Below are 16963 nucleotides of genomic sequence, written 5' to 3' on the forward strand. Positions count from 1 at the left end.
ACTCGAAGTGTGAACGCGTGCTTTTTATATAGTGCAATTGCAGAAAGGCGCAATAAACTTTACGAAGCTCCATTCAACAGCTCCTTGTTTTTCTCAATCCTTCTATCGTTAATAGTAAAGTTATGTAATTTGCCATCAATCATTGTTTAATACGCAATTTTAATCCTATACTCTATGCATCAATTAGAGACAAATTGTTCATGTCCTAAGATATTACCTTTCTATCCGTTCGTTCTTGCGCTGGAAGTGGACGAAGATATATCTGTGAAAGCGTGGGTTATGGGAAACTATCCCAATAGCTTCAAAGCAATGTAAATAAGTTCGGCCCATGCCGCAGACCAGGAGAGAATGCGTTTTAGAACAAACCATTTACCTGAATCAGCAAGGGCGTGACGATTCGCATCCGGGGGAAACTTACAATAAGAACTAAGTGTCGAAGCACTACCACTGCGCCAGCGTTTTACATGTAGATGAAGTTAAACCTGGTGACAGATTGAGATAATGGTGATTATTTAGGGGATACTTTTATACAGTAACTCTTAAGTACTCACCGACACAACGCTTGCGGGAGCGAGGATATAATCGGACCATATCCCTGGGAGTTGTCGTACAGTTCGAACAGCGGAGCGGCTACTAGCTTGTAGTTTTTCGGTACGGCAAAAAGAGCTGTTGGGTTGCAGGAGGAAAGTGACGGTTAGTATCCAGTAGAATAACGTACTTCTATTGCTTTCAAGCAAAACACATTTCACAACTGAAGGCTTTTCTTTTCTTTGCTATGGGATATTGTTTATTGGGCGCTATTAACATCATTTGCATACTTTGGACATATGTTTCTTCTTCTGTGGCGCTCACAGAGCAACTATAGATAAAATAGTCTCACAATGCTGGAGTTTTGTTTCAGAAAACTTTTTCATAAATGCAAGGTTGTTCGAAATACAATCTTATAAATGTTCAATAACACTTGCTAATGATTTTACAATATGTTAGGTATATAATATGTAATAAGTACAATTTCACGAACTTTGTTTTTTACGGACATATACGTGAGAAATCTAAGGTTGTTCTTCTACTGAAGACTGTCTGCAATCAGTTGATCAAAACTTATGTTTCGGAGGATTAACAATGAAAAGGATATTATAGTGTAATGACTATAATAGTTAAAGTCTGGAATCTTAGTGATTTTTCAGAGAGCATGAAAAGACTAATACGAGACATTTACGTATAGGTTCTGCATTTTAAATAAATTCCTATCTGGTAGGCAAGACGGTTTTACCCTTAATTAGATTTGATAGAACATCTGTAGTTATAAAGTGCAAACCCAAGGTAAGTATAGATAGTTGTTCATTGTTCTGATATGTCAAATTCGCAAATCAGCTATGCTAGATGTAACCGTTGATGGTGATCGTGTTTAATTTCAAACAAAATAGAAATAAATTCAAATGTTTTTTTGCCAAAACAAAGTATACCATCTAAACTCACCTTGGTACATTCTATTAGAGTAAAATAATTTGCCCTTAACTAACTCTGTGTGCTGAAAATTTGATAATTTCAATTATTCTGTACTGAACAAGAATCATGCTAAGTAACGATAGGTTTTTTATTGCTTACATTCGAAGTATTGTTACACTGTTCAAAAGATGTTAATATTATAATTCAATTTTGGTGGCACTTCGGTTCACATCTTGGTGACCTCGTCTACTCTTCGTGGACTGATGAACAGGTGCAAATCTAACTCCAATATACAGTAAATAAACCTGGCTGTCTCATGATAGCAAAAACAATATATCACATGCGTATTACTGTGTAAACCGAGCATTACCCTTATCAACCGTAGACAGATAGATGATTAAATTCGAAAATTCAATGAAAAAAAATTATCATATTTGGAAATTATATGGAAAATTATATCTTAATAATATAAAAATTTGATAAATTAGACTCCCTTGACAAAATATTTAAAAACGTATTCAACCAAAATATAGAACTACAGTGTAATATAACAAAATGTTTGTTTTGGAAAAGTTTATTCATTTTCAACAAAAAACATAATTATGCATTGCAAGTACAAAGGTCATTTTAAATCGGTTCGAACTAATAAATAGTAAAATTTAAAGAAAATGTTTCCAAGATTTTGGTTTCACGACATCAATCTACTAAATTTTGACCAACTTTTGCCTTCTTTCAGCATAATTTCGCATTCAAAGACTTTAATATTCGGGAACAACAAAATTATAAATCGCTGGAGTCGCCCTTCTATGCGCTGTTGTTACACGTTTATTTTTACACAAATTTCTAACGTTGGCGGGCTTTAGACGATTTTTAAAATTCATGCAAATTTCGGAATTTAAGGGATATTTTGATGAAAATCGTTTTAGCGCTGCATGTGTTTAACAATTTGTAGAAAACAATACGTCTTACCAAACTAATTACAGTTACATTGTCTGTGTTACGCTAAATATAATCAAAAGAGATATTTAAAACATTTCCGTTTCCAGTAAAATATTTAGTTTTTTAACCCTTAAGGTAAAACAATACTGAATCCCAACATGGCCGTAAAAATGGCGTCCATGTGAGGATATGGGTGCCATCGATCCGGCTATGTTGGGATTCAGTACCGTTTCACCTTAACTGGGTCCATCTATTACGATGGATCAGTCAATTAGTGTCAGTTGCTGGATGATGATCAAAATCTATTATAGTTTAGCTATATTATCTGACTAGAGAGATTATTTATAGTCAAACAATGCTTTTGAACAATACAAGTGAATAAATTTAGTACAACTTGTAATTTGGAAATCAAGAGATAGAGGTTGAACATTTTCCATTCAATATTCTTCAATAACAATAACACAAATCAATTTTTGGCGTCGTTTTGGAAACAAAATCACTTGTCTAATCTTTGAATCCACGACCCTGTAATGAGTCACTGCAACTCGACATAGATATCTGTGTGGAGTTAAAAACCATAAAAATGAGCTTTTGAGATGGATATTATGTTGAAATCTAATGTGGTGGAATACTTATTACATAAAACCCCTACAATGCAGACGTTTTCGAAATTTGGCTGTTAGAAGTCGAAAATCGTTAATCGACATCAATTTGAAATTCAATACAGCGACCCTCCGTCTATTGGAAAGACCAAAAACTACCGTTATAAAAAATAGATTGTTGTAAGCACGAATTTATGCAAGAAATAAATTATGCATGGCATCTTGATGGCGTCCTTCAAAGTTTAAAATAGCCCTTGTACGACTGCTGTTCTGTTAACGATATACCTAAGCCGGCAGCCCTATTAGGCAATGTTGCAAATTCTCATCACGATGAAGGCTCATCACCTGCTCGTCAGCGATTTGAATTTCATCAACTGGCAACTCTATCGTATCCTGATTGCTCGCGATGAATCGCCGACGCAAAAACTGGTGAGCAAAATATGAATTGATTACGCTCGCAAATACTCGCTCGGTATGTCTGTCTCACACTCATCGCTAATCATCGTTAATCGCTGTCATCCAATCAAGAATGTATTTTGCGATGAAACGTAAACAAGCATATTTTTTGGCAAATTACAAAAAAAAATTGCTCGTTCAAATAAAAAACGTTATTCGTATCACATATAATTATGAACTTGTCAAACGTCAACATATACTTGCGACGCCATACACAACACAACCAGTAACTTCAAGTGGCACACGAACAAACAGAATGGTTTCAAGATTTAGTTTCAATGAAATGCAAACCTGGTGTAATATTATTATTATTAATTGGTGCCTCGAAAGTTCGAAGCTATGAAAAATAATACATCTTCTTGTGTGACTAACGATGAAGGCTGATAATAAAAATATCGTCGGCCACTGTTCAAAATTTGATCCTGCCAAGATGTCTGAAAAATCGCTTGTATCTTGTAAACATTTGCAAACTGCTGGTTGCTTGTCATTGTCACGAAAAATAGATTTTAATGCTGCACTTAACGTGAATGTTGAAAAATTATGAATAACATGTTAAAATAATTTTATGCGATTAAAAATCTTCTGGGTGTAGAAGAACGTTGATGTTTTGAAGTGCATTTATGTATTATGTCGCAAAAATGTATATTCCAAGTATCTCAGGTGCTAATAGTCGAACTGAAAAACTAACATAAATGTTAGGTACAAGTTTTTTTGACGGTGTAATACAATATCCGATAGCGCTTTTGCCTGTTTTCAAAAATTGATAAATCATCGCTACTCATCGCGATGAGTCAAAATATGAGCTATTCCTGTTTGATTGGCATCACTAGCGATCAAATCATGAATGAAGAAGAGTGAGTGATAATTCGCTTTTCTCTCACTCTCATTAAATAATGTTCAGCTAGAAAAGCATTGCCAGAGAATTTGACCTCACCTTTGATTGTGTTTCGAACCGAATCAGTACTTTTATCGATCAATAGCAACATTGCTATTAGGACAAGGACCTTAGGGTACAGAGTGTCCATAGTCTAGAATCCTAAAGAAAAACGGAAGTTCGTTAAAGTGAAGGTCAAGTATCTAAAGAAAACGAAAAACTCAGTTTTGGAAGAATGATCTTCGTGAAGGACGACGACCGAACGGGACGAAACTCTGGTGCAGGCGAAGGAACTAGAAGCAAACGGACAACATCTCAGAACGCTGGCGAAGTTGCAAGAGCCTGCAGTCGTTCCAGCGAAGTATGCGTGCCGCTTGAAGCGCAGTGAAGATGGCTTTGATTCGAGAAGGTTTCTGGCGAGCAGTGAAACTGGCCGAAAATCAAGTCGTCCACCCGGATTTGGACGAAAGGGCGTTAGCGACGAGTTACCTAAGTTTCGATAACAATAATCACCGCCTGGTTTAGCGAGTAAATACGGCAAAAGAGGTGCTGGACTGTCTGAAGAAGGTGTTCCAGGACAATGGTCTGCAGCGGAGGTTTGGCCTGCTGGACCGGGCGACCTCGGTGAAGCCCGAGGAGTGCCCATCGGAACAAGACTAGGTGGACGAGCTGTTGACTACGACCAACAGCTTAAGCGACATCGGTTTCGAGATCAATGATCAATGGTTAGCTTCAGTATTGATGAAAGGATTTTCCGAATACTGCAGCCCCATGATTATGGGACTTGAAGCGTCCGGAATGGAATTGACGGCGGACATAATAAAAGTACGAAGGTCTGTGCCTAGGAGCACGAATGCGTGGTTCACGTAAATAATCTGGGTTATCATTTACCATTGCACTATGGGCAAAAACGAGAGCAAAACGGACGCAATTAAAATACAGCCTGCAGGCTTATAAAATATAGGTAATCTTATGTAAAATTTTCCGGAGAATCGCGTGGTGTCCACCCCTTTCCTGTTTGTCATCGGGAAGCTCACCATTTTGCATATTTTCCCCTATTTCTAACATTTTTCACCCTTATTGGATTATTCCAAGCAAAATTTTGAGAAAACAAACCGGAACAATCTACTAATTTTGTGTAAAAAAGTCCGCAGAATCGAATAGGGTTTAGCTCATTTGTTTTCTCAAAGCCTTGCCTGGAACAGTCCAATAAGGGTGAAAAATATTAAAAATAGGGGAAAATGAGCAAAATGGGGCACTTCCCGATGATAAACAGGAAAGGGGTCGGCACCACGCGATTCTCCAGAAAATATTACTTAGGATCACGTATATTTTATCAGCCTGCAGGTCGTTTCTTAATTGCATCCGTTTTTTCTCTCATTTTTGCCCATAGTGCATTGGTTCAATTTCATCAACTTCCTTGCAAATAGTTGATATATAGCACCATTCACTGACAGGTTTATTTGAAATATAATTGCCTTTCAAGGACCGATCAAAGTACAAAAAGCTTTATACATTTCTGATCTGGCTACAAACCTATTGTCGGTGATAAAGATGGCCAAAAAAAGGACAAGTTACTCGAAAATCGACCAGTCGCCAGTGGCTCTCTCGGCCACAATTCATGGCATTGGTAGTTCCACTCCGGAGCGAAGAAGTTGGATATCGCGAGGCATTTCAGTTCACCGAATATAGCCGATACAACATTTATGACTTTTTCTTGCCTCTGGAGATGGCCGGGTGTCGAATGGAAGCCTGGTTCCCGCTGCCCGGTGGGACTTGGCCAAAGTGGACATTTTTATGCAGAAGCATCATTTCTGGCCTGCCGGGTCTGATCAGCAGGCAATCAATCAACAAGAGCGGTTGAAGGTGCTGGTGAAAAGCAACGCGCGAAGGAGGATGTGGTCTTTTAACCGAATCTGGGGTGACATTGCGATTCTCGTTTCGAGTGATTTTGGTTCGTTTCGACCACGTTAAACGAATGGACGAAACGAACCAAAATCACTCGAAACTAGAATCGCAATGACACCCCTGATCTCAGTTCATTATGTTATTATGTTAATTATAGACTAATCTCAAGTTTTTAGTCTTGACCTTGAAATGTGGTCATACATATATATTAATATTTTTTGAAACGATGGTTCTACAATTGATGAAGGGACGGTAGAGGAAAGAAATGATTTTTTTTTTTTGGGTGAAGGAGGGGAAGAGCGGAAAGGAAGGGGGGGGGGGGTATTGGTAGCTATGCTTGACAAGTAGTAGTAGGACAAAAGGTAGGAGTCAAAATGACTACTTGTCAAGCATAGCTACCAATACCTCCCCCCCTTCCTTTCCGCTCTTCCCCTCCTTCACAAAAAAAAATTTCATTTCTTTCCCCTACCGTCCCTTCATCAATTGTAGAACAATCGTTTCAAAAAATATTAATGTTAATTATGTTATGTCAAAAGATGAACCGGCAAAAAAAACGTTTTGCCGAAAACTGCCAACCCTTCTAGTGTCTAGATGCTGCGACCGATAAAAAGAGATTTGAGCGAACCTCAAACGGAGGATCTACTCTAATAATTTCGTGGTCAAAACGGACAAATAGCCAAGGACACGAGAGCTGAAGAACCATGACTGCTATGACTAAGAATCCGGCTGTCATAATGCCTCCCGGCAGAGCGTCGAAGCATTTTTGTAAAAGGTATGATTAGGCCATTGCAAATTATTTTTAAAGTTTTTGTCCCCCCGCCCTTCAAAATTGGCTTTAAAAATCAAGGGGCAAAAAAATTGTTAAACTTGAGTAAAATTTTTTTGTATGAAATGAATTATCTATGGGGTTTACAGCCTAAAGAACTCGAAAAAAGAGTATACGGAGTGTTAACGCACGAAACAAAAGTGGAAGTACAAATAATATAATTTCCGAAAATCGACAAAAAAAATTCTTTCGATTTTAACTCTATTTCGGGAGATTTTTGCAACAATCTCTTTTTTTTCGCCCCCCCCCCCTTCAGTTGTCCAGCATCGGAAGGATAAAAACTTTAAAATATATTTAAAAAATATTTGTAATGGCCTTATTTATTTGTTTATTGATATAAAAATATCCAGACCTTATGACCCTATTGATATACTTAACATAGAATGAGTGCCAGGAATCTAACTTTCAGCACCTCGCGGTTAATATTAAAATCGAAGCTGGATTTAAACGACTGAAACATTGCAGACCGGTGATCTTACGAAAGTTACTGCGAGCAAGCGTGTAGGGGCCCTTTTCTGTTAGTCACGTCGAGTGTCACTTTGCTCGACTACTTAGTCCACTTTTGGTATTATGTAAGTCATGCGCGGCACGATTTTATCGAGTAACTCGATTAAGTAGACCGCTAAAAAGCTAGTGACTCAACTGTCAGTAAGTGACACCTGAGCTTGCTTTGATTGTTGTTGTTGTTGTTGTTCATCGAGCTGCTATGCTGCCCGTTCTTCCCGCACTCGACAGTGCCCGAATTTCTCGACTTGACTTACAGAATAGGGCCCTATGTTGAGGCTGGCGAGAATAGATGGGCAATCCACTCTCAAGGTCAGCATAACAGCGACAGCTATGGCTCTGATCACATCGCAACGAATACTCAAGGGCTCGAGATTGATGATTCTGCGCTCTTTCTGCAGCACCTGGAAGGGATCGTTTCAAGGCAACCTCAGAAAAGCGAAACGGACGAGGCCTTGTCGACAATAAATGTTGTTTGAATTCGAGCTTAGAATCGAGCAGTATTCCCAAGTCCTTGACACAGTTTTCGCGGCTTAAAGGCACGTCTGATAGACTGATACTCAGTTCAGTACGTATTGAAATTCTGTATAGAGACATGAAAAGAATGAATTCCGTGAACAACGGCTCATATAGGTACGAATACCCTATTTTTAATTGCATTTTTAATTGCGAAATTTTGGCGATCTTGTAAAATCAATATTGCTACAATCGCCTTTTTAGAAGTGTACAACTACAATGAGAAAAACAACAAAAATCTAGGTTTTTATCGTAAGAATTTTGCTTTATTTCATCACATTTTACGTGACTGACATTCTCTAGCGATTATTGTTTCTGCGCTTAAAATAATGGTGGTCCAACCATGACTTTTCAAGTGGCCCGACCTTTACAAATAGCGCTTTTCTAGTATTTCACCTTAGCCTTCTCAAACACCTTACTGGAGGGGATTTTTCTATAGTCTTCTCGTGCAGCACAACACACTTCATACATTTTCCATTTATCTCGATGATTGCATTTCATCATTTTTTGAAGAAAAGTTCATTGCGCCTGGAAAACTTTTTTTGTAAGATTTAGTCACTGAATTCAGAACGGGTGTTTTCAATACACGATTGAAACTCACAATATTGTGAAAAGTTAGCTATCACAGTAAGAAGTTTTACAATGGTTGTATCAGAGATATCATGAGTTACTAAAACTGTAAAATCGTGATGGCCCGACCATAACAGTGGCCCGACGATAACGATAACGACAATACCCTACTGAATACACGCACGCGGACAGTACTATTTTTCAAGCAATTTTCGACTACTTTTTTATTTTATTTTAGCTTTAGTTTGCCATGTTTAGAAAAAAAAGAGATCTTCGAATACAATTAAAACTTAAAAGTGTGATTTGAATAAAATTTCGATAATTTTTCGCGTTTTTACGTCGCGCCCGCTCTAGGGTTAAGCTTTTATAACATTGTAGAACAGTTAAAGTCAGCCCCGCAAATAAGCAATGGCACTAGGGCATCATTAGTTGGAAATTCAGGAGAAATACTTTCGCTAGTAAGTGCAGTGTTTTAAACAAATGCTTAAAACCATGTATAACAGCTTTTTCACAAAAAAAATATGCTACGCTTATCAATTATGAAAGGCCACATAATAAAAACAATTTGATCAACACTGAATAACCTGATCCCTATTAGAAAAAATCGAAGCAGAAGTGATACAAATGAGTCTGAGACAAATCACTACATGCCGTTGATAGAGCAAAGTCCGTAATAAAATTCCCTATTAGATTTTTGCCTAGCAAGAAACAACAAATAATATAAATTTGTTTTGCGTTTTGCTAACGAAAAGAATAATTATGCTTTAGAAACATTTTCATATATAACACTTCCGTCTTGCCTTTCAGTAATTTCAAAACACACTTCCGATGGAAGTAATTCCATTGTAGCAAACATTCACAAACTCTCACCAATCTTATAAATTTTTACATGCAAATTATAACAAACTCCCATCAATCTAATAAACTTTTACATGAGAGTGATTACATCACCGGATTACAAACGAGTTACGTCCAAGAAACTCTTGATTTAACTAACTCATTCCTTAAAATTCTCCTTTTCTTTACCTAATAAATATGTTTCATTCTATCAATTTACAAAGCTAGACTTTTTTTTTCTTACAACATCAAAGAACAAAACAACAATTGATAGAAGAAACATTCCTAGTCTACGCTATGCTCCTAGTACCGAGATCTCAACACACTCTACTATGGAAGGAACATATAGTGCCGATAAATGCACCTAGTTAAGAGCTTTTTTTTTATACAAATGTGTGATCATAGAAAAACATTACCCTTCTCGTGCAGCTGTACCAGAAACAGTCGCTTGTGCTCCTTCGGTTTGGTGATGTGTGGCGGAATGTACGGGTACTGCGGTGGTTCGAAGTTCGGCCGCCACCAGTTGCCGATGGTGTCCTCGACGATCCAGTCCTGCTTGACGCCATCCTGTCGGCCTAGAGTCTAATCGATACATAACACACATACACAATGTATACAGAACGGAACAAAGATTGAGATTGTGTTGTGATGGTTAAAGAGATTGAACTCGCAGTTTTGTAGGATTGTTTCTTAGTTCGGGTTCAAATCCGAAGTTTCACGTTGCGTGTAATGTTTTTGCGGGCTTAGTTACAATAGTTTTCTTTTTGGCTGTTTTACAAATAATAAATTTGAAATTAAATGCATTGATAAAATTTTGACCAAATTAACGTTCTCTGGGGCAAAAATGATTCAGTCATATTCGGTTGTTTGTAATGACAAACCATACACTATTTTTTTAACTATTTAATTAAGTAGAAAACTTTTATTGAGGATAGCTTTGTGTGAAAGCAGTTTTACAAAACTTGTTCAGAATGCATGAGGAAAATAAATCCAAACTTATTCCAACCGAGTGACTGAATCATTCACAATATTCCGAGTTTCACTAACATGGTTCAGACATGAATAAATTCTGGAAGTTTACAATATTGTTGTGCTCCAGCAAGCTAGATTATACAGCGTTCTTACATGGAAACCTCGCGAAAAACGTCTGCGTTTACAATACTCTGTATAATCAAATCGTAGTGACGGCTTAAAAATAGTTTACAATCGTTGGCTTAACCAAATCGGATTTCCATTACACTATTTGTTTGATACAAAGTATAATACAATCTTCTCTCATGACAATTAAGTTCTACGAACGTCTACAGAGCGAAAAATCGTGGTTAGACAGTTCAAAACCTCTACTTACCTCGGTTAGTAATCGTTTAAGACCCTCAACCTCGTCTTCGCCAGCGCTAAGTTCCCCACCGGGTAGCTTGAAAAAGGTTGTGCCAAGCTGAAGAAGCAGGACATGGGGAAGACCGTGTTCGTGAACCTTTGGACCGATAGGATTAGGATTAGAGCGAATCGTTCAAACTTCGAACTTTGAGCAATACAAACCAACAAAACTCCTTCCACCGAGCGACGCATTCCTATTTTGTCGAACTCGTCACGCATCCGTTGGAATCGAGCCGGTACAGAAGGATCCTTTTCAAACAGAGGCTCTTTCGTGCCAAACGTGTAATTTGTCAGAGGATAACTGTAAGCGACAAAACAACCGTTATTTATGTCAACCGTTTTTGCTCGGTTGTAAATACTTACAGATTAATTGTTCGGTTCAGCGTCATTGACTGATTACTCTGTGGTTTAGCAATATCGTTCATCGTACCCTGGCTTGTTCGTCGTGGCCAACCGGAGCCGGTTTTGTTGATGGACTGAGCTGCCATCTTTGATTTTATCTTTTAGCTGGTTTCGCTACGCTTCCCCGCAGAATAGTTTTTATGACTTAATGCAATAATTAAACCTTCAGTAGTTGCGCTGTTCGTTTACAATCTGTCCCAACATGTATCTCGATAAAAAAAACTGCTTAGAAATAAACAACTTTTCAACAATTCGCACTTTTTTCCAACAACTTCACTACTTCACTGCGGTAATCGACAATCCACTATCCACATGAAAATGCCGAAAATGTTTAACTTTCACAAACTGACAAGCAAAGTCGATAAAGCAGTGCAGGACGCAGCACAATGAGGTTTAAAAAGGTGTGGCAGATGAAGACATTTCTCGCGTCACTTTTCATTTCGTCCAATGTATTTATTAGCTGCTTTACCCAAAGTTAAACGCGGTCTAAAGGAAACACCGCGCTTGAACCAAACACCGCGCTAGAACTGTTGCCAGAATGCTGTAAACAGGCATATTGTTCACCTAACTGGTTCGTCAAAAACAACTAAAACTTAATGATTTCTGAGTAATTTCTTCCAATAATATCAATATCGGCCCGGCAACTATGAAAGAGCATTTCATTTTTGAGTTGCGCGGTGGATAATTTTCAATGAAACTCACAATAACAATTCCACCATGTTGAGAAAAACGAGATCGAAGTTCGTCGAATTGAACTTTAAATTGTTTCAAAATCAAATAATTTTCAGTCATTCATTCAACGTGGTTGATGAATAATAACATTCAATATTTAACGCAGATTTTAAAAATCCAATTAAAACTTAGCAGTTTTGATTTATTATGGAAAAAGTTACATTGAACTGTTGACCAACTCATGCTGTACTTTGGACGTTTTTATTTTTCCAGGCTAATGCACATAAATTAAGTGAGATCACCGTAAAATGCGTGCGTTGCAGTGCTACGCTATTTTCGAGGCTATTTTTCAATATTAGACCGCTTGTTTCCAAGGGACTGGCAACCCTATCTCTACTCAATGTGGTTGACAGTAGCCAACATCTACTGCTATTATGTACTATTTGCAAAAATCTGGATAAGATTTGAAAATACTACCCATCTGCCAGCATACCGGCTTTACAGAGTGAAACGAACAGAACGTATAGCGGTGTCATGCTGTTTCATTTACGCAAATGGTTAGATGTTGACTGCAAAAACATGGCTGCCTAGCAGGACCGTGGTTTGTACTGATCTAGCGTGTTTAATCTGTTTCACATTGCGTTTTCCCGCGTTTTCCCAACGGTTATGGTTGAAATTCGATCGGAAAATGAAATATTCGCTGCTTGCAACTGCCAAGGCCAACTGAATCAAACCACCAAGACAATAACAAAGAGCAGGGCAGCCAGTTCAAACAAACTTCAGCATATTTAGGGTTACTAGTTGTTCAAATTGAAAACTAACCCTGTTAGTTTGCATGAGGAATCTAAGGAGGAATCGTTCGAACGAACGGGGGTCCACTGCAGTTATGTGCAGAATATTTTGAGTGTAGCGATAAATCAGAAAACGACGTCAAACTACAAAAAAAAACGCGCTGAACAATGGGGTTTGTTTTTCGAGTTTGACGTCACGCTTGATCTTGATTGGTCGATTTACGATTTCACCCACACCATGATGAAATTTCTTCATGGCACTAATACCACTTTAACAACATCGCCACACCTGCATATATCACATTGTATGTAACGTAGTGCTACGTGAATTACGCAATATGTAAATGATCCTTCAAAGCGTTACGACACAAACGTTATACACAAACCAACACAAACACAACCACAATATTGTGTCAAACTGAATAAAAAAATTGAATATTCAGACATTTTTAATCTTTTCAATAGATGAAAAAGCTTCATTTAAACTAGCTAGGTATATGTTGTTGATTGCGGGCGAAGTTTAACATACAAATTCAATAGTTCAAACCCCGTTTTTCCAAGCATTATTGTGTTGTACTTTAAATCCAATTTTGTAATTTCTGTACCTTTTAACAATCGCTTATAATGCCAAAAGTCTTGATGGATTGGGGCTACCAGTGTCCAATGCACAAAGAGAAAAAGGTAGCCAACAACCTAAATTTGGAAGAATACAAGAGAAAATAAACAAGTTGCTAAATTTTTAGACCGAACTCACATACGAAAACCTTGCTATCCTACGAGAACGGATCCGTCAAATAGAAAAACGGTTGGATAATGCGAAGATTCCCGAAGCCTCGCGTCGACAAACGGAAGTCGATATCTGCGACTTGAAAGAGGTGCTGGAAACCAACGAACAAATGCTGCTTAAACTGCAAAGAAAGAAATCTATGGCATTTATCATCGTCAGTAATTTCGTTTTGGCAGCTTTGGCGGTGTATGGATTTATGGTCTTGGAGGGTCGCGCTTAGCTTGTATTCCAAAATGCATATTAACGAACTTAATGTAAACTTACGATAACTTTTAAGAAATCATTCGTCATTTGTAATTGCAAAATTAAGCAAATGCTATATATTAAAAGTAATAAAAGTACTGCAGGATAATAGATTTCACTTCAAAAAAACTTTGTAGCTTGTAATGTCGCACAAAATCACATCAAAATGAAAATGTGTTCAGTCGCAAAAGCAAAACTGTTTCAAATGTTAATCCATCTGGACAATAAGGAAAATAAATATAAATGCACTGGCAATATCTACGTACGTCATACATTAAGCCAAAAGTGAAATTAGTCGTTATCGATTCTGCAAACAAAAGTAGCTTTTTTTGTTTGAAACAAAAATTTTGTTCTTAAAAATATATTCGCTGTAACGCGAATACTAGACACAACACTTATGGTTCTTACAAAAAACATAAATACCTTATCCGCTAACCGGTTTCGGGTATGATGCTACCCATCATCAGAGCGATGGTATAAACAGAACCTGGCATTTGGGCCCAAAAACTGCTTCCGAAATTGGGCTTTTCAACGAAAAGTTGTTGACTGCTAGTTTCCCGTTAAAGTAAATCATTCGTCAACATGTTAGACGCGATCAATATATGGCACATTGCACAAAAGGAATATTTCTTTTTAACAAGTTCAAACGCTCCATTTAAAATAGACACATTTTTCTTACCTTAAATTCTGAAGAACTTTATTCTATGGATTTACTGTTCGTATCATATGTTATTGGGTGAGTGAACCGGTTGTTTACTGGGAAATATCTAGCATTAATGCTTGATATAAAGTTAAAATGTAAACGTATGCAACTGCCGACTTGTTTAACGTCTGCCTCGACCTCTTGGACCACCGCGGCCGCCACGGGGACCACCACGACCGCCTGAAAATATAATGATTTAGATCGATTGCACAAAACCTAAAAATTGCATAGCGGTACCGCGAGTGCCTCTGCCTCGTCCCCGTTGTCCGCCACGATTCGCTTCGCGCTTCTTGGCTCTGGTCTTGGGGGCATCATCAATCAGCAATGTTTCCAGCGGCAGGCTGTCGGGCAGGATGTAATAACGTATATTGTTTCCTCGAATACTGAGCGAATCAAGCTGAACGGGGTCCCGATTTTTGATCGTCATTTTAACTGCTTTCAGGTGCGTATTCATTGCGACATCTACACCGGTTATAGTACCATGGACCTGAGTTCCATTTTTCAACTCGATTGTTACTGTTTCATGGCTAAGCTTCATCAAAAACCTGCAAATAGATCAAATTTATATGAAACCTTTTGTCGAACTGCTTTGAGGTTATACAATCTGCAGCGTCTTGGCTCTCAATATATTTGTGCTCGGAGCGTTGCAATGCAACCTTACCTTACTAACTTCATGCTAACAGATTTGTAGTTCAAAAAGTACTGAAAACTTTATGCAACTAAATACTTTCTTCAACAAACTTTTAGCCAATGATAAATAAAAGATAGCTTTCCTATTGGCATATAAACACAGCCACTTTCCGAACGTTTGCGGTTTGGGTTTGTCGATGCCGAATATCGATTATGCGAATGACGGCAACTTTTACACCGATTTTAGACGTCAAAAATGAATACGGTGTAATATTTCAAAGTAGAAATGAAGATAGGATTAACAAAAGGGCGAATGTCTCAAGGGTAAACAAACCGAGTGAGGGTTGATTTTCCTATGCTGGTCCAGCAAAAAATAACTCTCACTCGTTTTGTTTACATTTGCGACATTCGTCCTTTTGTTAATGGATCAATGAATTTAGCTAGTTCCCTCTCAGTTGGCCTCGAGGTAAGACGCTGGTCTAATAAGCCAGCCGTCGTATGTTCGAACACTGACGAATGACAGGACACCTATCGACCTTCCCAAGTAACCATAAGCATTAATCCAAAATCGTATATTAGAAATAATTCTGCATCCCTGGTGCCAAACTTTTGTATATTAGTAATCTTAATGCTTATAAAACATATATTAACATTGTTGATGCATAGAAGCATGAACGTAAATCAGCATCAAAGAAAGCAATATACCGTGTACCCCCGTTGGTATGACCTTCTTTAATCTGCACATTTTTAATCTGTACCCCGGTGGTATGAATGCGTTCACATTAAAAACCGATCAAGCGTCACACACAATTGACGTTAAAGTGGACCGATAAATTAAAAAAAAAAGCAAAAACCTGATTTAATCCACCTAGTGGTGAAAGGAACCTTTGTTATACGGTCTTACTTGCTATTTGAGATAGAAATCGACACGTTTGGTTTACATGAAATTTTGGGAAATTGAATAAGTTTACAAAATTTGAACCAAATAGAAGCACTTATAAATTTTGATAGTTCCTTTTCTCATGAAATTGCTGTGTAAGTTGTTACTAATGAGGGTAAGTGCAAGTAAAAGTAAGTTGTAAGATGAAATATTATTCTTTAACATATACATTGCGTAATAAACCCAGGTAACCAATAAGCATTAAAATAAGCAGTAAATCAGTCGTTTATTAGCATCCCTGGCGTTTTATACTGCAGGTTGTTGTTTATCAGCTTTTTGACTGCATAACTGTTGTAAATTGGCATCCAAAATTCTATTTAAATTCTTCTTGTTGGTAACTAGCTGCAAATAAGCATTGTCAGCACTATAAGAGGGCTAGCAGTAAAGTAGCCGCATATTTTGCCAAAATAGCATTTAAGTAGCGTTTAAGGCAACTTAAATGCTTATTGGCTTGCTTTTAAATTGCATTGGAAATGCTTATTGGTTACCTGGGAAGGTCTAGTTTATAGGTTTTTGAACTATGCATAATTTCCTGTATTGCCATTCTAATTGATTCACAACAATAAAGTTTTCAAAATGTAAGAATTATTCAATGCATTATTACTTTAAACTGTTAGGAAAATAGATTAGCATAAACCGACATCACAGAAACGAAGCAAGTAGCATGTGAGGTGTACCGCAATTGACCCCAACTGGAATTTTCTCTCGTTTCTTCATATGGAAAAATGGTGTCTGTATGCAGCAAAACTACCAGCAAATGTAAAATGTTTAAGATGTATCCGTCTGTTGGTAATCGAGTAATTCGGGGTCAAAATCAGGTTACTTTTACAATTAAAGTTCTACAGTTCCTAAACAAGCAAACATAGAGGTATACTAAATTCAGCAAAGTTGTGTATTTTTATTATTTGTACAACTTTGTAATACATGAAAAAGTCAT

The 16963-nt window shown here is 37.5% G+C and overlaps 2 protein-coding genes across 3 annotated transcripts; both read right to left on the reverse strand.

Moving 5' to 3' along the window:
• Window positions 1–137: 137 nt before the first annotated feature.
• Window positions 138–11570, reverse strand: LOC128738763 (cleavage and polyadenylation specificity factor subunit 5). Of its 2 annotated transcripts, XR_008412127.1 has the most exons (7): window positions 11222–11570; window positions 11021–11159; window positions 10830–10955; window positions 9898–10063; window positions 552–666; window positions 374–482; window positions 149–240 (listed from the first exon to the last, which is right to left on the reverse strand). XR_008412127.1 is itself a non-coding variant. In XM_053834117.1 (6 exons), exons 1-6 carry the CDS (start codon window positions 11344–11346, stop codon window positions 461–463), a joined length of 693 nt encoding a protein of 230 aa, XP_053690092.1. In that variant the 5' UTR covers window positions 11347–11570; the 3' UTR covers window positions 138–460. The 2 variants fall into 2 exon arrangements, 1 of the variants encoding a protein (XP_053690092.1); XM_053834117.1 differs by having other exon boundaries at window positions 138–482.
• A 2873-nt stretch (window positions 11571–14443) lies between these two features.
• LOC128737171 (probable small nuclear ribonucleoprotein Sm D1) lies at window positions 14444–15251 on the reverse strand. The gene is made up of 3 exons (XM_053831745.1): window positions 15118–15251; window positions 14694–15001; window positions 14444–14636 (listed from the first exon to the last, which is right to left on the reverse strand). Exons 1-3 carry the CDS (start codon window positions 15129–15131, stop codon window positions 14578–14580), a joined length of 381 nt encoding a protein of 126 aa, XP_053687720.1. The 5' UTR covers window positions 15132–15251; the 3' UTR covers window positions 14444–14577.
• Between the last annotated feature and the right edge of the window lie 1712 nt (window positions 15252–16963).

The sequence above is a fragment of the Sabethes cyaneus genome, chromosome 2 (assembly GCF_943734655.1).
Source record: "Sabethes cyaneus chromosome 2, idSabCyanKW18_F2, whole genome shotgun sequence".
In the NCBI taxonomy this organism is placed as follows: Eukaryota; Metazoa; Arthropoda; class Insecta; order Diptera; family Culicidae; genus Sabethes; species Sabethes cyaneus.